Here is a 23,231-nt window from a genome sequence, read left to right as displayed (position 1 = left end):
CCAAAGCACAATTAAATAAGGCAACTTATGATTTCGGGGGTTTACATAGGCTATTGTCCGGTTTCATATTTGTCAGTCAACTTTTCAAAATACATTCGGGGTCACACTCAAAACATTCGGGGCTGAAGCGACTGACGACTGACGCCGCTTTTGATCAAAAGTAACCTGCCTTGTCTTGTCTATTGGTGTCAGTGGCCTCTTTGCTTCGGGATTTTCCGTTGCGTGAAAAAATGGAGAACAGTGTCAACACGATGCGTGAGATTTGGCAGCCCTGTCTTCACCAACAACATTGTGCATTATATTTATTAAAAAGCGATTTTATTATCGCACTGAGGGGGTCCTTTGGAGATAACTGGCCCCAGGGCCTTTACAAGTCATAATCCGTCCCTGCTCACACTCCTTTGTTTTATACAAACTGGCGCCATCTTGATTTACAACTCCCAAGGTCCTTTACATAGCTACGTCATAAAGCATAATATGTTTATTCCAAACAGAAGGTTGTTCGGGGAAGTTTTATTTAATTTATTCCAGTCTGTGAGGTTAAAAAAGTAAACTGTGCTATGACCACTTGTTCAGATATGACCGTATCCTCTGTCTGAGCTTTTTGTGTTCATCATCACATGTCATTAGTGATGATTACTGCATGCCTTTCATTCAGTGTGTGCTATAGTATTTGTTGTTGATGAGGGGCATTCTGGGTCTGAGAGCCCTAGTTTGTTTGAGTGATGGATAGCAGCTGACCGTCCATTAGTGTTCAATCACTGTGCTCAACTGAGAGTCATTTCCCCTTCATACTGCTCTCTGTTTCTGCTCAGACCTATAGATGTTCTCTAGTGTGGCCTCTTGCCACTCGGTTTCCAGGAATAATCTGTATGCTTATTATACATGAATATGCATTACTTTTCCATTCTATCCATATCTATGCTCTAAATACTGGTCCTTATAACAGAAGAAGAAACCTGCGGATGAAATTCTGTGTCTATCGGTGTTGTATAAATATGTGTCTGGGTAATGTTGAGATTAAACTGACACAATCCAGATCTCTGCTAGCATAAAAATCCCTGCACTCTTGTTAAACTATTGCTATATAAACTGAACTTTGAAGGCTTGGCTTGCTTTCAGGAAAAGTCATTATTGCATTTGACAAGCTTGTTTCCCATTTTTTGTAGTTGAGGAGACACATTTAATAAAATTAATGGGTTTTTGTCATTTTTTAGTGTTTTTATGTTAGTTGAAATACTTAGAATTTTAACAAAACAAGCCAATTTTCTCCCAAAAATGTAAACACTGTGGCCTTATCCAAACATTACTCTGTTTGTTTGATCATCCCGACCAGCCCAACATAGAAATGCTCAACCAATGATGTGAGTTTGCGACAACTGTATCTTTTTTGGCCAACCGGTGGCAGACAGGCGAAGTGTTCTGGAAACCTATTTTTTTGAGTGACATTATTGGTATAGAAATTCAACATTTTTTAAATTTAAACAATTTTTAATATTATATTTATTTGCTTTCATTTAAAAGCAATCAGCTATGTCTTTGAATTTTAAACACGTTAAAGTAAGAGTCCAGCATGACATATGCTACAACATACATAATGTTTCAAGCAAGGGTCACTTGCTGCTGTTACCGTCAAGAGCATGTTTTATCTATGCAGTAAGTGAGCAGACTTCATAAACTCTGCCACAGCTTTCCAATCGCAAAGTTTTTGTAAATGCATGCTGCTTATAAGCTTGCAAAAGTCTTGACCATTAACGTAACACTTCCATTTCCAGGAAGAGCATAAAGCAGCTACAGAGCAAGTGAGTGTGAGTGAGTGAGAGAGAGAACAGATCAAGATAATTGTGACTTTAAACTCTTTCCTAAGGATGGTAGATGGTATTGAACTCTGTAAGTGAACAGTGAGATCAGAGGCTCCACAATTCCTTTGCAGCTGGATTTATTAATGTTTGATTCCTTGGAGCTTAGTCATTTCCAAATAAGCGTATTCAATTTTTCTACCTCCATTAGATACTGCACAATTTATAATATTTCAAGCATTGCAAACGGTTTTAATTTTAAATTAGAGCTATGTGTTAAGCTGGTTAAACTGTAGTGTGCACTTTAACATTTTCAAGCAAATGTTAATGATATGGTGGTCAAGGGAATCAGACAATGTTGGAAAGTGTGGTATGTGTTGTTGGATATCATCATATGAGCTGTGTGTGGAGGGCTTTCCAGAATTAAATATTATCATTAGCAGTTATTCAGGATGTCAAATGAAAATCTGCGTTGGAATAAAAAAATCTTGTGCCGCAGATTTACCTCTACAGTTTTAAACACACAGATGGTCTGTTTGGAAAGAATTGTCAACTGTCTGGTTGAAATGTGCTCTTTTAGTTCCCATTCACTGTTTAGGGTCACATGTATAGTGATATTTTATATAATGAAAATGAAAATCAGTATTTTTGTTTCCCAAATCGGTATCTATTTTTCAAATAGGGTAAGAACAAAATGAACAGTTAACAACATTAGTTAACATGACCTATCAATGAAAAATACTTGTAAAGCACTTATTAATCTTAGTTTATGTTAATTTTAACATTCACTAATACGTTCAAATTAAAAGTAGTATCTGTTAATATTATTTATTTAATAAACTTCAGCTAACGTGAACTATATGAACACTTATATCATTATTAACGTTAACAAAGATTCATAAATATGTATTGCTCGTTATCAATTTAGTTAATGCATTAACTAATGGCACCTTATGTTGTCCTTACTCAAAATAGAAACTCTCTAAAACAAGCCTTAATATCTATGCAGTTTTATCTTGCAAATTTAATCATATTAAGGATGTTTAGATATCTTGACTCAAAAACAGGACAAAAATACTGATTAAGAGGTTTGTTTGCAGTGTAGCTAAAGCTGTTTAATGTCACCAGCACTGACTAGATCTGTGGACACATTCCCAAACTGCTTTCACTGTTCTGTATGTGGGTCCCACTCCCAGCAAACAGCTGCTCACACCTGGCATTCAAACAATCACAGAACATGCTCAAGTTCAGGTTTCAGAAAGCGAGTCCACCCCACCCCCACAACACCACCTCTCTCGCTGTGTTACAGCCATATGATTCACCCTGATTGCTCAAACACAGAGTCTGCATTACTTTCAGACTGGTTTCCTTTTATGACCAGCACATACTCACTTATCTGATTGTTTGGGAATGTGGTTGATAATAACTATGAATGGTCAAGCTCATTATATATTGTCATGCAGTGCATAAAATTATATTTATATGGTCTGGTGGATCACATAACTTCAGAGGTTAGTCCCATAATAGAGAGTGTCAATCACTGTCTACTTAGATGTGACTCATAGACAATAGTTAATTTTGAATGATTAGAAAATAAAAAGCTCTTATTAGTGGACTATTATTTCTCACATCTTCAGAGCAGCATCGTAATAAAACAAAAAAACCTGAGATTGTTGCGTTAGATGTAGAAATATGTACACTCAGAAAAAAAGGTACAAAAGCTGTCACTGGGACAGTACCCTTCAAAATGGTTCTAATATGTACCATTTAGGTACTAACATGTTTGGTACCAATATGTACCTTTGAGGGACTTAAATGCACTCTTTAGGTACAAATGTGTACCTTTTGAAAAGGTACCGCCACAGTGACAGCTTTTGTACCTTTTTTTCTGAGAGTGTAGCATTCATTTCTGACAAGCGAAGAAATATTTCCTGATGGAACCGGCCACATGTGAGCTGGAAAAAGAGCCCTGCTGGCCAGTTTGTGTAAAGGTAAACCTCTATATGTTTGCGTTTGAGATCTGTGGAACAAGCTAGAAGCTACAGTTTTAACCCTGGATTTTGACTTGAAGGTGCTACATTTTGAGACATAATTCATTTTCAACAAATCTGTGAAATTTTGCCATTTTTTGCAAGGTTAATTTAACAGTAAAAATCTGTGAAAATTCATTTTACATTAGCGTTTAAAAGTTTGTGGTTGTACGATTTTGTTTAGAATTTTTAGATTTTTAAATTTGACAGAAGTCTCTTATGCTCATGCACCAAAGCTGCATTTATTTGATCAAAATGCATTAAACAGTAATGCTGTGAAATATTTTTGCTATTTAACATAACTGTTTTCTATTTTAATATATTATAAAATGTAGTTTAACTGTAATTTTCAGCAGCCATTACTGCAGTCTTCAGTGTCACATGATCCTTCATAAATCACTCTGATATGCTGATTTGCTAAAGTAACATTTATTATTATTATCATTGTTGAAAAGAGTTGAAAGCGGTAGTGTATACAGTAGTTTATATAAATGCATTATTTTATGCTTTTCTTTTATAAATGTTGTATCCCTGTTCATTATTTGAACTTCTGCGAACACTTCAGTGCATGATGAATGAATAATGAATCAGAATGTATAGACAATAAATTATCTCAGTCTTTGTTCAACACACTCTAACTTTGCATTATTGATAACATGTCTGAAGACAGATGGAAGATTTCTGTCACTTCCGTTTCTGAACCTGACCACACTAACCGTCTACTTAAAAACAAAAGGGAAGTCAAAGTTTTTGAGGGAAGTCAATTTGAAAGATTCAAGGGTTTAAGAGACAACAGGTTCCATCTGCAAGTCTTTCATGTATAGTATAGGGATAGTTCATGCATATTTAAATTGAACTCAAATTTAACATTTACATTAAAAAATGTTTTACTTTCATCTGTGGAAAATGAGAAGTTTAGCAGAATGTCCGAGCTGCTCTCTTCCATTCGAGTCAAAGTCAAAAAAAGTCAAAAAGCATCATACCATTCTATATTGTACTATATTCCAAGTCTTCTGAAGCTATAAAATAGATTTGCGTGAGTAGTTAGGCCCTGTTTACACGATAACGCTCGCGGGTGAAAACGTAAAAATATATATTTTTCGTTTAGACGGCGATGGCGTTTTTGGGGCTTAAAAACGCAAAAAAGTGAAACCACCCTCCAGAGTGGAAATCTTAAAAACGCTCCACCGTCGCGTTTCCGTCTAAACGTTTAGAGGTTTTTTTTTTTTTTTTTTTTTTCATTAGGTCACCTGATGGAGTTTTTCCGTTCCTTGCCACTGTTGCCTTTGGCTTGCTCAGTTGGGGATATTTGGGGATATTTAATTAAATTAATCAATCAATCAACAATACTATTGATCAGCATTACCAAACGTGGACGTTTTCCACTAGAAACAAACATTGTTGTATTATTTTAATTTAATACTGTGAAGCTGCTTTGATACAATCTGTATTGTGAAAAGCGCTATATAAATAAACTTGACTTGACTTGACTTGACTTAAACGGTAAAAACGCAAAAGTCTGCTAGACAGTGAAGGCACCGATCAGTGCTTCACATTGCCACCTAGCCGCCTGGAGTGCATACTACATTGAATTTCACACACTTTTGCGTCACCATATGCACGCAGATTTCCCCCCCATAACGCTTGTCTAAACGCAGAATAAAAATGTATCACTTTTGCGTTTTCTCTTCAGATCGTTTCCGTGTAAACGTAGCCTTATTCACTGAAAATAATCCTGCTTGACAGCGTGGTTACCATTCACTTTCATTGTATGGAAAAGAGCAGACTGGACAATCTCAAGAAGACAGAAATTCATACAGGTTTTGAAAGACTTGGGTCAGCAAATGATGAAAAAACTAGTCCGAAGAGAATAACGTCACTTCCGTTCCGGAATAAGTCCAAAAATGATGCCCAGTTTAATTCATTCTCCAGAACATTTGCTGTACTTTGGGGACATGAGATGCATAATGGTTAGAGGAAACAGTATTGTGGTCTGAAGACAGAACTCTTTAATTTGCAAAAGTCGGTTGGGCCCACAGTCCTGCCCGCTGGGAACGCAGTAGGCCTGAATGCGGCTCTTGTTCTGGAGGTCTGGAGGCTGCGTCGAGTCCTCAGAGGAACTGCACTCTGCTCAGCTCTGGCCATGTGCCACAGTCTAACTGCTTCTAACATTCTGCATCTCCTGGCTACTTTAACTCAAAAAGAACAAATCATGTTGGGCTATATTTTTCTAGATTTATAAAATAATCTGAATGCTTATGTGCTATGGGAAAAATGAGTTTACAGCTGTTCTGTTTGCTAGACTTGACAATGTGAATAGGTCACAGTTCGTATGTCTGCAGTGGTTTGCCATTTCAAATGGATCTAAGTTGTATTAATGGATCCCTTTACATGAGTAATGTTTGCAGATGTGGGATGAAGTTAAAAATGTCATGCCATTTAGATCGGTGGTTTGACACTCTGGCTGGCGTAGAGGCTGCAGGGCATGATACGTCATTGTAGTTGTACACCAGTTTGTTTGGAGTTCATTCAGAATATTTTGTTGGCAAGTAATATTTTAAAATGTATACTTAAGAAATCAAAATATTTTCAGGGCACAGCCGAATGATTTTAAACAGAACCGCAGTGCAGTTTTGGAGAACATTAGTTCGTCAGCATACAAATCCCGAGCCCAAACTATTTTTATGTTTGTAAATCATGTTCTGTTGAATTTGCTGTCTCGTGCAACTGAGAATCACTGAGAGCTCAGAGACAGATTTTAGCAGCCTTGGTTTAATGCTCATTATGAAGGCTGGTATGGCAGCAGTTAAGTAAACTGGCATTGTGATTGGCCTCATTTTTGTGGTCTTCTGAAACTTTTTAGCAATTATGTGTACTTAAAATAGAGCCCTGGATCATCTTGTGCTGGAGATCGGGATGGAAATTATGAGTTGTGGATGTGGATGGCCAGAGGGTGATTGTCCTCTGAATGGAGGTATTGTCTTTCAATAGCTCTTAAAATGTGAAACACACACAACTGTATATTTAATTACTAATAATCACATGGCAATGAATCTGTAATTAAAGCTGTCTTTCAACACCTAGAGAGCTGTCTTAAGAAACCTAATAAGTGAATAAACTGGAATGCTCTACTGTGCATCACACAACTAGCGCACCGCATTTGCAAATGACTTAAGAATGTTGTTAAGCTAAATAAATACAACACACACACACACACACACACACACACATATATCTGTGTGTGCAGTTTAGTCGATTTATTAATTAAATTCTGATTGGATTCTGTTGGTAATAGGGACTTAGCCTACCTAAAGCTAAAAGAAGTTTCATGCCTCTGACAAGTGCTGTTTTGCCACAGACTTGTCCCACCTTCTGAATGTTGTTTCAAGTGCCTCCATACTTGAAAAAACGCGGAAAACGTCTTTTACTCGGAATGTTTACGTACATATTTACAGTGGGTAAATTAGCACGGGATTAGTATTACCTGAGGTAATTTTTCCGGACCTTTTAACAGACGGGAAAAGTCGCCGTAATCTTTACTGACATTGTCCGTAATGATTACTGAGATGGCACATTCGGACAGGACTAAAATCACTGAGAAGGTTTTTATATTAGCCCACCTCTCTAATCCAGAAAAAGGGTTTAAGATTCTCTGTTACTAAGTAAAAATCTGTAAGTAGGCTTATAAGCAAATTTGGATTCCTTGATACCTTAGCTTGTTGTTAGGTCATGAGGTTATTTAGACAGTCTAGTTTTGTTTCCTCTTTTAATTCTCAGACACACTAACTTTGGCCCAAGTGTTGGGGACATTTAGTTTTCAAAGCATACAAGTGTTAATTCTGCAAGGAAAAGAAACGTTAGTTATGATTAATTTAAAAAAAATCCTCCACACAGTGTATTTTGGGATTGGCTTCTCATCACAAAGGATATGTGCAACATTTGTGTCTGAAACGCATCTATGGTTCCTTAAAATTCCTTCCTTTTTTGTTTGTTTTTTTCTTGTTTTGCAATTTTTTTTCTGTTGAATCCACTTTTTTGGGCTGTATTTTCAGTCTAGCTGCCGATTCAATATGTGTAGCAATTTGTTTTTGTTTTTAATACATTTAGCATTTTTTACATTATAACTCCACCCCTTTTAGGGCTGCAAATTAAGCAAGTAAAATTCAATAAATTCCATAACATGCAAAGAGTAAATAAAGAGTCTGATAATGCCATGTAACACATCTTCTTTTTTCTGCTCTATGTAAAGACCTAGAGAAAAGAGGTAAAGCATGCGACAAGTTTTTCCTGTCACGTGATCTTTAACGTTTGGGGCCCTTTTTTAACGATCTAAGCGTATGGTCTAAAGTGCAGGGCGCAAGTGCACTTAGGGCGTGTCCGAATCCACTTTTGCTAGTTTAACGACGAGAAAAATGGTCGGCGTGCCTGACGCATGGTCTAAAAGGGTTGTCCCTATTCTCTTAATGAGTAATGGGTGTGGTGTTGTTATAACGTGCAATAAACCAATCAGAGTCTCATCTCACATTCCCTTTAAAAACCAGTTGCACTCGTGCCATGGTGGATTGCTATTTACATGGCGGAATTTGCAAGCGGAAAGACTGAACGCTTCTCCATAGAGCAAACGGATCTGCTCGTGCGCAAGGTTAAAGTGTGCAAGCAGACCATCTACGGGACATCTACTGAAACTAGCAAAAAACACTTGCGTCTCGCCTGGCGCCAGGTGTTTGATAGGACCCTCTGTGTTTGAAACCCACATTTAAGTCATGATTATTATATTCACTGAAATAATACATGCCATGCCATGTCCGTGCCATTGTGTTCAAAGCAGTTTCTTAATCTAAGAACCAACACACATCATTGGTTGAGCCTTACGTTGACCGCTGTCAGATCGCTCAAACGAACGGAGCAATGGTTTAGAGCCACAGTGTTTACACTCTTCTGGGATATCAGCTGATGAATGGCTTACTTATAGTTGTTTTTCACCTTAAACTGGGGTAGGAGAAAGTGTTTAACACACTTTAGCTTGAATGGCCAGAGCAGCTCTGACATCACCTTAAGACAGAAATTCTTTTGAAATCAGTTTTTATTTGATTATACAGAAGTCTTTTAGATAAACACATTAGTGAGATGTGGAGGAGGACAGCTGAGGAGGATTTCAGGCTCAAACACCTTCATAATGCTGACATGAAAAGCTAAGTTAAAGAGCTCGGCCATGTGATCTGATTTTAGAAAACAGGCCCCTGTCTGTCTCTGAAAGCAGACAAAATATATGTCAAAAGTGTTGCTTTATATGCTGTGGTTTGCTGTTATGATGAGAAATCGGATCATATCAGTGTTGTCTCTATATCAGTCTGATATAGTCACCCTGAGTCACATCTGTTTTTTCCTGTGTGAATCATTTATTAACCTATAAGTTTTTTGCTGATATATGCATTTAAAATTGAGAGTCTTTCTCTTCCAGGAAAATGGACCAAAAATATTAATGACTTAGAAATATTAAGAATTTTTGACAAATGAAATGCTCTTAAGAATGATGTCCTTCCCCCCAATATCTGCCACTGACTAGCATTAACACATAGCAAATCATGTTAACCAAAGCCTATCTTTTTTTAATGGATGAGCTCTTTGATATATCCTGAAATGTTCTGTTTCATTGTAAATACGTCAACACACAGGAAAGAAAACTGCAGTCATCAAGTAATTTCATGGGCTCTTTACAGGCACAGTAGAGTAATTTATGAGGCTTCCAACCTTGCAACCTTTGCCATACAGACCCCTCCGTGTTCTCAGCTCTGGATTCATGACCTGAGAAATAGTTTTGTCATTGTGGATCCTGCTTATATCCTGATTTGGTGCAGGCGTGCCTAATTTCCTTTAGAATGGTGCCTCCTTTCCCACTTGCAAGTGAAACGGACACTTGTGGGGTTAGTGGCTGATGACAGAGAGTGAATTGTGGAGCGTCTGGCTTGCGGGACAGAGGGTGCTCCATAATAGTCATCTTATCCCAGCCATCATATGGCCAGAGATGCCAGACATTCCTCAGAGACTACCCTCACCGTTTTACTGCTCCCCCTTATAGAGTCTTGTGTCCCTGGTTCTTCGTTCTGGACCTTTGCCATAAGTGAAAGTTTTCCCCACCACCACAAATCCCTCTAGATAGTTCTTGACATAACATATAAAGTCCTTATCCTTCCCACCTTTTTGCTGTAAACCAAAACCATTAACGTGTTTTCTGAAATTCACAGCTGGCTTAGATGGTCTTGCAACTTATTTCAATTCATTGTAACCTCTGCAAGTTTTAGATACCGTAAAAAAGTTCTAAAAGAAATTAATACTTTTATTCAGCAACGCAATATTATACGGCAGTCATCTTTCTGGGTGGGCAAATGCCACTCTGGCCATTGTGTGGTCTCACCCCTGCTCATGTTACCCCATTTGTTAGATCAAAGCAGGTGAAGTGTCTTACAGTCTTTTTGTGGCGGTGCTGTAAATTTGGCTTTATGGCATCAGTTGCTTAATGCCATTGTTTTAATTGATACTGTAGCTTTAAGAAAGATTTTCTTACCATCATAATATTAAATACGCTGCAAATGTGCTGTCAACACAATGTGCACTTTTTAAGATAAAAACATCTTGATTTTCAGTTCAAACAGTACATACAAGTATGTTTGTGATTGTGGACTTCCTTCCATCTTCTTGTAGCCCCCGGGACCTTTTACAGTTTTGCAGGGGATCCATTTGCATCCATGTAGTGAAGCAGGTTGTAAACAGCCACTGGCGCAGGCTTTGAAGCCCTTCAGCTATTAGCTAGTGAACAGGGATAGATGTTCCTCGGGGAGCTGATGTTGACAAGGAAAAGCGGATTTTTCTCATCCTTCATTTATGCAACTTAATAATTTATGGTGTTTCCTGAAACACCAATCTCTGCTGATCACAAACATCTAAGAAGCTTTTTACGGTCTGTATGACCGTCTCCTCCTCAGGCAGACACAACAGCTCAGTCTTGACCCTTACGAAAAAGAAGTTTATTCAAGTGTGCTATTAGTATACTTCTTTTAAACAAAAAAATAAGAAAGTACTTTCAGTCTACTTTTTATATACTTCTCAGAAATATACTTTATGTACTTCTCAGAAATATACTTCATGTACTTCTCAGAAATATACTTCAAATTCCACTTAAGTATACTAGACTTATACTGACAGAAAAGTCCAAGTATATTTGGCCTATACTTGTACTCAATCTTTTGATCGAGATATACTTAAAAGTTTAATTATTCAAAGTATACTTGGCTTGTAGTTGTGTTAACTCTTTTGATCGAGTCTATATTTAAAGTATATTAAATATACTTTTTTTACATTGTTTTTCATATACAGACTTATGAAACTTTGTTTGAAAATATTGATTTAAATATTGATATAAAACAGATATGTTTCTAATTCTGCGTATCTGAATTTTTGTGTAGGCCAGTCCACTGGTGTACATAGGAATTTACTTTAATTCAACTTTTTCCCACCATTGACTGAATTTTCCAGCTATCCATGTTTTCACTGGTATACGGTAGGGGGCGCTATGACACATCTTCTAGTACAGAATCTCCGGATCAAAACACAGGAGAAGAATAAGCTGAAACAAGCGATAGAAGATTGCTCACTCAAATGTAAAATAATGTGATCATCAAACATTAAACAGCTTGTAAATCAAAACTGCTTAATGTTTCCAAATGAAGCGTAACCCATTAAGAGAAAACGACTGAAGCTGTGATCATCGTTCTGAATCTGATCAAGGCGTAGTCTTTGACAAAAATGTGATTTTCTCAACTATTTTGTTTAAAATGTTGCCTTTCTTTATAAAACTTACCGACATTCAAGTGTTGATAAAAAAGGATGCATGAAGCTAATTAAAGGTTTTTAAAGTTAAAGTACAGTTAAAGGTATTTTTTAAGTATAAAAAATAACATTTGAACATAGTAGTATAGGCCTACTGCAAGTGCAAAATTGTTATATAAATAGTAAACTATAAGTATAATGTTAAGTTCACTTAAAGAAAACTTGTAGTATAAAACTACTAAACTAGTAGTTTACTGAGAGTATACTTCAAAGTTGCTACAAGTATTAAAATAGTAAACTACTAGTATACTCATAAGTTCACTTGCAGTACAAATGAGAAACATAATTATGAACTAGTTGTGCACTTAAAGTTTACTACTGTTACACTTATAGTACACTTAAACATATACTTTTATATACTTCAAGTGGGCCAATTTAGTCCCAAGCGGTATTAAAATAGTACACTTCCAAGTTTACTACTAGTACATATTGACATTAGTATACTTACTACATAAAGTATACTTAAAAATATACTTGAACATTACTCAAGTATACTTCATAAAATGAACTTGAAGTATACTTTTCTTTCGTAAGGGGAGCCAACAGAAATGTGCTGTTCGCTTGGCATGAAGACTCAAATTAAAAATGTGAAAAACTTGAAATGGAATCATTGTTTGATTCAGAGAATGATGTCATGATCACCTCCAATTTGAGAGCTTTTTAAAGCAATTTGACATTATGCTTTTCTATTGAGAATGGCTTGGCAAGAGCTCATAGTTATTCTTATATTATTGCATTGCTGCATTACAGTAGGCCACCAATACTTGACTCTCCAGTCTCCAATAGTAAACTGAGGTTTCTGTGTTTAAACAAATGTAGGTCCAATATGTCCACTTGGGACATACAAAAATATTTTGGAAAGCATTTGGCCATTTCTTCAACTATGGGCACTTTTGGCCCTGTAGACTTTAAGAAAATAAACTTTGTTAAAACGCTTTTCACACTCACTAGTTTATTTAATGTGTCCATTAGCAGGAAGTATTTTTTTTCTAAAAGTAATCAAAATTCCCACCACATCTCAAATTATGTCAGCATTATGTGGTGGAAATGAAGGCGATTGAATTTTTTTTTTGTATGATGTATGACATCATAGCATCTATTCTAAATACACCTAATTAATATTATCACACTTTTTTTTTATTTTCATAGTTTTGATAAAAATCAAACCATGGGACATGGAATATGTAGAAGAGTACATTTGTTGTCTGTTTCTGTTTCAAAGCACCTCACTAGGATCTAAGGTTTGCAAGTTTTCTCCCGGACAATCCAGTCCTCTCTGTGATCTTCTGTTTAGATAATTCTGGCCTTCAGAATATGAGACTTCCACTTTTTCTGTCATCACAACATTCCATTTCTGGAGATTAAAAGATGTTTAACCTAACAAACATGTCTTTTTTATCTATTTTATTTTCTATCCCGCATACTTGTGTGTCACAAGGTAAATGCCGGTCTTTTGGCACGCTGGGAAGCTTGTGAAGCAGAACCCGACATCATGCCAATTTCCAGTACACCAAAAAAGGAATGGGCCGCTCTCTGGCGCTCCATCACGTCGGGATACCGGCTATCTTTAGAGCTTTAGATCATCTGCTCAACCAATGAGAGATCTCCATCGCATATCCCATTCTTCTTAGGGCAAGTCATCACAATCAATGCAGCATAAATAATGTCCTGCTGCTTGTTCCCATAGCCCAGAAATCAGCAGCTATTTTTGCTTCCCCCAAGCATGCAGTGAGCATGATTCGTCCGAGACGTGGGAAAAAAGGACGGAGGGGAAGTGGAGGTTCATGGGAGGATGCTTGGGGAAAAGTCCACAGAGATCATTGCTAATTCACTCCAGAGACGAAGTCCATTTGTTATGATTGTTGAGTTTTTGTGTGCTTGTGTGTTTGTGAACTCAGACAGATGCTTTTTTTTAAACCAATCAAGACTAACATTTTTAAGTGCACCGTTTATTCTTATAAATCTTGAAGGTTGTCGCGGGGGGCGACAGTGTGTGTGACACTCTGGGAGTGTGAGACGGAGTTTAACAGCTGCTTTTGTGTGTTATCTCTCCACTTGAGAGTAATAATAAAACACTCAGACAGCGGTTATAGTACGGTATGCTTTTCAAAGGTCACATCAGCTCCAGCTTAGTCACTGTAAGATTTTGGGCTTATAAATAGTGATTATGTTCTCATTACTTTAAAACTGTAACCATAAAACTGCTTTAAAGATCTTGCGATAACATGAAAAGCTTTGTATCGCATTTGGCTCAGGCTGCTCTTCTTAAGGCTTTCCAACACTCTGTCCATGTCATTTAGCAGCCCAGGCTGAAGTACAGGAACTTCACTCTACACCCATTAAAGCCTTTTAAAAAGAAACTCTGAACCTCAGGTCAAGGCAATAATTAGCTGGGAAGCATAGAAGTGCCTGCCGTTTGTGCTTTAATAGGAAGTACTCTTCTTCAGAGCACACCTGTCTCTTTACTCTGATGTTTGACTGACAGCATGCGGAGGTCTATATATACACCAACAACCTGACATTCATGCTCATGATAAAAGGTTGCTAGATTGCTTTTATGGCTTGTCCTAAAGAAAAGCTCACCTTTGTTAGGTTAGCCGAATGATGGAACCATATGCATTTACATTAACAATGACTGTGTCCCATTCAGAATAGTACAGAGAATTGGAATTTGTGCATCTCAGATTATTTAACATTGAAAATGGTATGCTAAAATTGGATGGTTTATTTTTTTCTATGGTTTATCTATGCTTTTTTGGCTTATATTACCAGATTTTTCTGAAAAGTTGCCACTGTGTTGTTAACAAATCGAAAAGTTAAGTAATAGTGCATTTAAGGCAATATTCATTCAGTTGAATGAAAAGAAGACTGAGGTTATTTTATTTGCCCCCCCCCCCCCATTTGGTAGATGGCCTGACCTCTGGTTTAGGACCGCTGAAAGCGAATATCCGCACTCATGTAAAAAACCTGGGTGTTGTTGTCGACTCAGATTTAAAATTTGACAAGCAAATAAACTCTGTTGTCAGAGGCAGTTTCTTCCAGCTTAGAGGCTTACGGAAATTGAAATCTATTTTACCTTTTGGTGACCTAGAGACAGTAATTCATGCCTTCATCTCAACAAGGCTGGACTATTGTAACGCCTTGTATGCTGGTATCAACCAGTTTTCATTAATGCGTTTGCAACTGGTACAGAATGCTGCAGCCCGCTTCTTAATGGGGAAGGGAAAGTTTGAGCATATCACCCCTATTCTATTGCATTTACATTGGCTACCGGTCAAATACAGAATTGAGTACAAGGTTTTGACTTTTGTATTTAAAGCCTTGCATGGTCTTGCTCTAGTTTATATTTCAGACCTTATTTGTCCGTACTCTCCTCGAAGATCTCTTAGATCATCATCTGAGAGATTATTAACTATCCCACACTCTCGCTTGAAATCTAAAGGTGACAGAGCGTTCTCCGTTCTTGGTCCTAGACTGTGGAATTCGTTACCTCAATCTGTCAGGTTGTCTTCTTCTTTATATGTATTCAAGTCAGCACTGAAAACGCATCTTTTCTCTCAGGCCTATTCATAATTGGGGATATGTAGACTTAGTGAGTTAAATTTTTTACTATGTAATTTGTACGACTTTTGTTTTTATTGTGTTTTTTGTGTTCCTGTGAAGCACCTTGGTCAGCAGAAATGCTGTTTTAAGGTGCTATATAAATAAAAGTGACCTTGACCTTGAATATATTTAACTAAATAATAATAATATTTTAATTAATAAAAAATATGAAAGTGAAAATATATGTTGCACAGCACAAACAGAATTTGCCCATACTTAATAAATGTGAAATGTTTCTTAAATCATCAACATAAATACATATTTTTTTATTGTGATTGCTAATCAGTATATTGTTATACAAAAAAAAAAAAAAATTCAAGCCTTTTTTCAAGATTTACAAATTTCAATTAATAGTAAAATTCCAACAAATTCAATTCAATTCCAAAAATTGAATAATCCTTACATAATTAAGAATTTTAAATGAGTAAAAGAAACTAGAGCTTAATAAAACATTTTGTACAAATCTTAATCTTAAAGGAACCGTATGTAAGAAATGTATTTCAATTAATCATAAAATGGCACTGATATGTCACTAGACATTAAGAAATCATGTTCATTTCAAATACTTATATCACTGACAACAGTAGTCCGGCCAGGATATTGTTATTTAAAAGTGATAGTTGCAGCCCTCAACTGATGTTGATGTTGTCATGTTGTGTTTTGGCCTGATGCACCGCCCTCCACCTATCTACCAATCACAAAGTCAGTAGTGTTTCGGCATCCGGGTTGCCAGCTCTGCAACTCTAGTTGCCACAGCTGCAGCTACAAACGTTCCTGCTGGATCCTGCAGCATATCTGGCAACCTCGAGTCAGGGGGGAGGGGGAGGGAATACACCGCTCTACAGTAATTTGAAAGTGATTGCAGTACCAGTTTTGGCCACAATCTTACATAATTTCCTTTAAAAAAAAAAAAAAAAAAAAATTATATATAGCTATATATATATATATGAAGACGAATCACATAAACTAAATGGTCCATTCCCTTGTTCCATTAAGATTTACACAAAATGTTTTTTTAAGCTCTAGTTTTTTTTACTCATTTAAAATTCTTAATCCATAATATGAATAATATGTAAGAATTATTCAATTCAATTTGATAAAATTGTACTATTATTTTAATTTTTTGGGGAAAAAAGGCTTTTTTGTGTATAATTGCATCCGCCTACTTTGAAGTGCTGTAATTTTAGTAAAGAATGTCTGTCTTTGGTCCATTGCATTCAACCTTGCTGGCATGATAGGAGACCTTTTCATAGTGCCAAACACACCTGATATGGTACTGTTAAACTTAGATGTGATAGGACATGTCAGCTAACCCTTGTATTTGCCTCATGAAGTGATGCACAAGGAAATATCCTTTATTAAGCAGGCTTGCTGTCGCCAAGCACAGTCATTCTCCTGTCTGTTGTCCCATAACACAATTCATCTCCCTTGGCAGCAGGTTCTCAACTAGCACAAGATAATCTACAGGGCCAAATAAACAACCCTAATAAAACAACTTGTGCAGCATTAGGTATTAAACAAACATCTGCGTAATTTGTGAAGAAAACTAAATTCATCAGAGGAAGTGGTAGCTTATACAGCAGAGCTGCTGTAGGCCGTCTGTGTTTGTTTATGCTGTAATTCTGTGGAACGTCCTATAAATAAAGCATGCGGTAGGGCTGCACGATTTGGGGAAAATGTCATATTGCGATAATTGAGGTCAATATTGCGATTACGATTGCGATATGCGATATAATAAACAAATGGTTTCATGAGTCAACTTGCTTGGTTCTCAAGGAAAATAAATGCACACACAGATTAGTGATAATCAGCCTAAAGAAAAAAGTTCTTTAGTCAAGAGCAGTGAGTGTTTTTCTCTGTTCCCTTTGTTCTTTGATTAACTTTAGGACAGATTTTTTTTTTTATTGCATTTTAACAATAACAAAACATAATTTACATACAAGAGTACATATAACCATACATGTCAGGGGTAAAGAAAAATAATAATAAAAAATAGAAAAATAGAAAAAAATAAAAAATAAAAAAATAAAAAAAGAATAACTTTAGCGACATTTGTGGCTACTGTACTGTCCCTTTAAGACCAGCCGCAGTCAGAGACGCGGATCTCACACGCGCCTCATTCTTTCACGAGTCATCACAACTCTTCATGTTCATCATAAGACTACTCTTATGTTATGAAGACACTCGACAAAAAGACATTTTGGCATAATTGTGTGTGTTATTGTTCGTTCAAGCTCGAAAGAGAACTGTCATGCTGTTTTGTGCGCACGCACGATATTAGCGCGAGTCTTTCTGTCTGTCACAGTCAGGACATTCACAGGCAGCGCGTTCATTTTGGCATACATGTGTGTTGAACGTTCTACCGCGAAAGAGAACTTGATACTGGCGCGCGTCTATCTGTGTGTGTGTGTGTGTGTGTGTGTGTGTCAGGAGGACATTCACAGGCAGCTCGTTCTTTTATGTCTTATCGCGCATGAATGGTTTAAAAGCATTTGCATTAATAAGTGCGTTAACAGCGCTAATTTGTTTATTTAATATAAAATCGCAGCATTTTGCGTCATATAATCGCGTAGGCTTGACATCGCGATTGCGATTGCGATACGATTAATCGTGCAGCACTAGCATGCGGTGATTGATATAGTGGCTCCAGCACTTTGCTTCACTATGCAGCTGTAGGAGTTTTTGTACGCTCAAGAATGAAAGGAGCACAACATACATCTGAAATCCACAGTTTAAAGACAATTTAAAAACAGGTGCTTTATCCATTAACAAAATGAATGTCTCTAAAACATTACTGAAGCAGAGGGTTGCGTTGATCATTCTAGAATCATGGAATCTGGAGAAAGGAGTCAAACTCCCATCCATGGGGGATTTTCTGTGTTAATAATTGAATGTTTAGGAAGAAATCACCCCGTTTTTTTTCCATTTTCGAGGCCCAGTTGTGCTTGGGCTCAAAGGCTGTCAGGGATTTCTATAAGCTCTTTATGAGCAGCTCAGACTAGAATATGGCATGATTCAGTGTATAGTGTGCTTCTCATACATGCTGGACTGTTGAAATGTCACAAAGGTCAGATGAGTTAAAAGATCCCATATAGCACTGGAGTATCATGCACAAAGACATTCATATATCAATACTATTTTATGGATTTTTTTCTGATATTCTTGTTACATGACCATAAACACAAATGAATGAAAGAAATCTTAAAGGTACACTATGTAACTTTGGGCCCTATAGCGGTTAAAAACCAAAACTGCATGTATTTTATGGTTTTGTTTGTGCTTTGGCTCTGCGACCGTGACTGTGCCGATGAATATGGTTATATCTACTGCTCATAAAACATTTACTACTAGGCTTAAGAGATGGAAAGGATATATGGAAAGGATATCAGGCTGACTAGCTGAAGAGGTTACTGTAGCTATACACTTTAATAGACATGGTACTTGAAATAAATTTCTACCAGAAAGACTCGGGAGATAAAATGATGTAACGAAGCATACATTTATTAACAGCCCAGCAAGCATTATTATAAAGTTCTTCGGCATAGGCCCCGTCCATAGTTTGTAATCCGAGGGTAGCGGATCTGCATCTCCTGCTTGAAGACGAAGGCAGGGGCGCAGCCGACCCCCCTGGAAGGTATGGACAGGACCATCCTGGTGGTGGTGGGGAGGGTGGAGGTTGTTGTCGCGTCAGCATCTGCGAACTCAAACATGTGTAAGTACCGATCTTTTATACGGAAAGTATAAAGACGTGATTGGATAGAAATGAAGGTAATAAGTGACGTAGTAATTAAGTCTTCCTGATAGAACTTAAGCTAAAGCTTTAATTTTAGCACAGTACTACAACAAATGACCCTTCACAATAGATAATGCTTCGCAATGAACTCTGTTAGAGAGCTAAATATTGCAATTTATCTGTTAAAATAAAATACCTTGCTCACCTGATGAGTAATTGAAAAAGCCAAGTCAGTGTTGATTCTTGTTTTATTACGAGCTCTCTTGCCTTCTCTTTTTTGCCAGCAGACTCTCCTCTGTTCTGTGTTTTTTAAATGGGTGATTGATGGGCGAGGTTGGAGATTTAGTGTGCTTCTTGTCAACCTTTCTCGCTCATTGTGACAACTAACCTATGTTACTCCCACACCATATACACGCGTCAAAGTATCCGTATCCACGAAAACCAACCCGTTAGAGGAGACTGTGGTGAAGAATCTCGGGCCCCTCGGCTTTTTTCAGCAGGTCATTGAGGTATTTTGTTGAACAGATTGCCAACTGAGGGGGAACAAAGAACTCCTTTTTTGCCTTTTTCAGAAGATGTGTAATAGCGCCCCTACAGTTTAACAGTGATACCACAGTAACACGGAAAATTCCATAAATGGCAGTGGAAGCGTTGTCTCATAAATGACAGAAAATTCTGTCAATGGCGGGTAAAGAGTTAATTATGAACACAAAAAGTAAAATAGTGTACCTTTAAAAAATTAGGGATGCACTGATAATGAAATTCTGGCCGATATCGATAAGGAAACACTTTTTTTTTTTGGGGGGAAAATGTCCGATATTAAAATTTTACATTATTTCTGTGAACTTAGAAAGTGAATTTAAATTCAAATTTGCCAAAGATTACTTTTATCTGTGTAATTAAATTATTAGGGTTTTTAATGATTTACCTTATGTGAGCATTAGATGATGGCAAAGGCTGAATGGAAAAATAAAGGAAATGTATGCACAATTAAATATACAATATTGACTGATTTAAAAATAAATAAAAAATCAGTTAATAACTCGTATAGTACCAAAATATTGTGAATCTCTATTAAAAATAGAGACTTCCTTGTTGTGTATCTACATGTAAATGTACATGCATGTTATTATGCTAATACGCTATTGTATCTGTGACTTCCTGTCGGTAGTTGCTCTCTCGCTGAGCATTCAGGATTTCATGGGTTGATTTCCATTGTCTGAGAAAAAATTCATTCTTTACTCTGAGACTGCCTCTATTTCTCTTCCAACAGTCACAGGATGTGCTATTTTTGTTGTCAACTTGTGTAAAGGTAAAGAGGCAGAACAGCTGCTTAATATTGGGCTCATCTGGGACTACATGTCTCACAACTTGGCTGGGAAACCTTTAGTTGTGTCTTCCTGCAGTCTTTTGTTTGAAACCCAGGCAAAAACGTCTGCTTCATTGTTCTTTTGTCATACTGTTTGCCCAGTACTGGCGCTCTGAAAGGAGAACTTATATTAATATTGACTCAACTGATCACACAAAACAACCCATCAGTAACGGTTATCTGCACTCCAGACTGTGGAGACATCAGGCTGTCAACAGTGGCTCACGGGCACATTATAATGTCTCTCTTCCTTTTTTGGTCATTCTTTTTTGTCTGAGAGCTTTTCTATGCCTAAAAAGAGTGGCATGTTTAATCAGCAGTCAAACTACTAAGTGTGTCTAAATCTCTTAACTATAATTGAAGCTTATTATGTTCTTTTCTGCATGGTTGCTGTCGTGGCATCTTGGCAGACTCATTTATCTGCAGATCGTTTTTAGCTTGGCAAGATATTGGAGTACACTGTTATTCTTTCTCATGTTTCATTTTATCTCTGTAATCTGTACGGTTGTGTCAAGGAAAATGCTAGTCATTATGGCGCCCAATTCTGGGTGTTTATGCTTATAGATGATTACAGATTTATTCTATTCTTAACTTAAGAAAGGCAGATCCTGAATTTTTTTTTATATACAATACCATTTAAAGGAACCGTATGTAAGAAATGTATTTCAATTAATCATAAAATGGCCCTGATATGTCACTAGACATTAAGAAATCATGTCCATTTCAAATACTTATATCACTGACAACAGTAGTCCGGCCAGGATATTGTCATTTAAAAGTGATAGTTGCAGCCCTCAACTGATGCTGATGTTGTCATGTTGTGTTTTGGAGGGAATACACCGCTCTACAGTAATTTGAAAGTGATTGCAGTACCAGTTTTGGCCACAATCTTACATACGGTTCCTTTAAAAGTTTGGGCTCTGAAAGAATTTGTTTTTGAAAGAAACCTCTTATACTCACCATGGCTACATTTATTTGATAAAAAATACAGTAAACATCAATATTGTAAAATATTTTTTCGACTTCAATGTTTTTATTTAAAATAAATGCAGACAGCAAAGCTGACTTTTCAGCATCATTACTCCAGTCTTCAGTCACATGATCCTTCAGAAACAATTCTAATATGCTGATTTGCTGCTCAAGAAACATCTCATATTATTATTAATGCTGAATACAATTTTGCAAACTGCTTCATATTTTTGTGGAATCTATTTTACTTTTTTTTTCAGGATGATGAATAGAAGTTCAAAAGAACGGCAATTATTTTGAATGGATATCTTTTGTAACTTTATAAATGTCTACTGTCATACTTTATAAATCTTACTGACCTCAAACGTTTATGGTTAAACTTAATATTGCAATGTGCAAAACAGCATGCATGCTGGTGTGAGACACTCAAAAGACAGCACAACGTTAGCATGCTAACTAAACCACCAATATAAATATAAAAATATCAAGGATTTAATTCAGTTTGTTTGAAAAATAAGAGCATTTGTTTCATCACCACATTACTCCTCAGAAACTTCAGAAACATGACATTATAGATACCTTGGTCCTCCCTTTTGTACACCATGAACAAGGTGAATGTATGATATCCACAACAAAGATCGTCAGCCTTGCGCTAATGTCGCTAATGCACAGGAAATGCCTTTGTTGGGAGAAACTAATCAGATTTCTGTAATGTGAAAGCATCCTTCATACTCAATTATCCCCCTGTAGTGCCCACAGGTCCACATAGAGGCCAGAAAGGCCATTTACAATATATTTGAAAGGTTATCGAAGAACATTCGCAAAAATCTATTGGAAATGCAAGTCTAGATTATGCACCTTCACTATGAGGTGAGTTAGCAAACCATTTTCCTCACAGAACAAACAAGCAGCATGCCAGAATAACTAGAAGATGTTTTTTTTTTTGTAGTGATCATGTTTTTGAGGATGAATAGTTTCAGCCTCCTCATGATTCAGAAAGCTTTAAGATGCTTTAAGGGAGAGAACAGCTCATTTCTGGCAAACAGTAGGTCACTTATTCTCTAGATAAATCGAGTCTTTCTTCCTCCTGAGGCGTGACATGGGGGAATGCTACACATTAATCTGTACATGGGTGGGCTCAGTAAATTCCACTCATAATATCTTCTCCCTCAACTGCTTTGCTCCCACTAGATCGGACATTTGACATGGGAACATGGGTGGCGTGGTCCAATCAGAAGTGGTCTTCCCCATGGCCCATTTCCTGTTAAGGAGTCACTACATTCAAATGATATTCTGAAGGGGCTTAGGGAATAGGGATCACAAAAAATGTCCAACAAATAGACTTTGAGCCTCATCATTTTGTGGATTTGACTTTTCTTTGACAGTACAAAGTTTAGGCCTATTGACAAATCGGTGTTTTGATGTTTTTTTTTTATTAGCATGGGCCACAGTGGATGTGAGCATGGAAGACAGGGTGGATGTATATTTAAAAGACCAGGCCAAGATCCCCTGTTTGTACACTCTGAAGGAACCAGCAATGATGATAGTCTGGTTTACGGTGAGAAACAGGCATATTCACATTTTACAATAACTTTTGTTTTACAATTACCACCCCAAAAAATCTTTGCTGAAGTATCTTATTCTTGTTATTGTAATGCAGTAACTCAGTACAATTACTTATGCAATGTATACTTATATCGTTGTTTAATTTTTATTTTTATAATAGTATGAAATATTTACAATAAATAAAAAACAATTAATGAAGAATATTTCCAAAAAAGTCAATTGAGAATGATCTTTTTCATTGAGAATGAGATATTATATTTCTGCGTATATTTAGA

The 23,231-nt window shown here is 36.7% G+C and overlaps 1 protein-coding gene across 3 annotated transcripts in view; it reads left to right on the top strand.

Moving 5' to 3' along the window:
• Nucleotides 1-23,231, top strand: part of mcamb (melanoma cell adhesion molecule b) — a 37,081-nt gene that overhangs the window by 4,380 nt on the left and 9,470 nt on the right. For all 3 annotated transcript variants that reach the window (XM_084420193.1, XM_084420194.1, XM_084420195.1), the window contains exon 2: nucleotides 22,830-22,948. In XM_084420193.1, the coding sequence (XP_084276319.1) occupies nucleotides 22,830-22,948 (119 nt within the window). The remainder of the gene's footprint in view (nucleotides 1-22,829; nucleotides 22,949-23,231) is intronic.

The sequence above is a fragment of the Rutilus rutilus genome (genome assembly GCF_951802725.1).
Source record: "Rutilus rutilus genome assembly, chromosome: 9".
Lineage (NCBI taxonomy): Eukaryota > Metazoa > Chordata > Actinopteri > Cypriniformes > Leuciscidae > Rutilus > Rutilus rutilus.
This window is presented reverse-complemented; position numbering and strand designations above follow the sequence as displayed.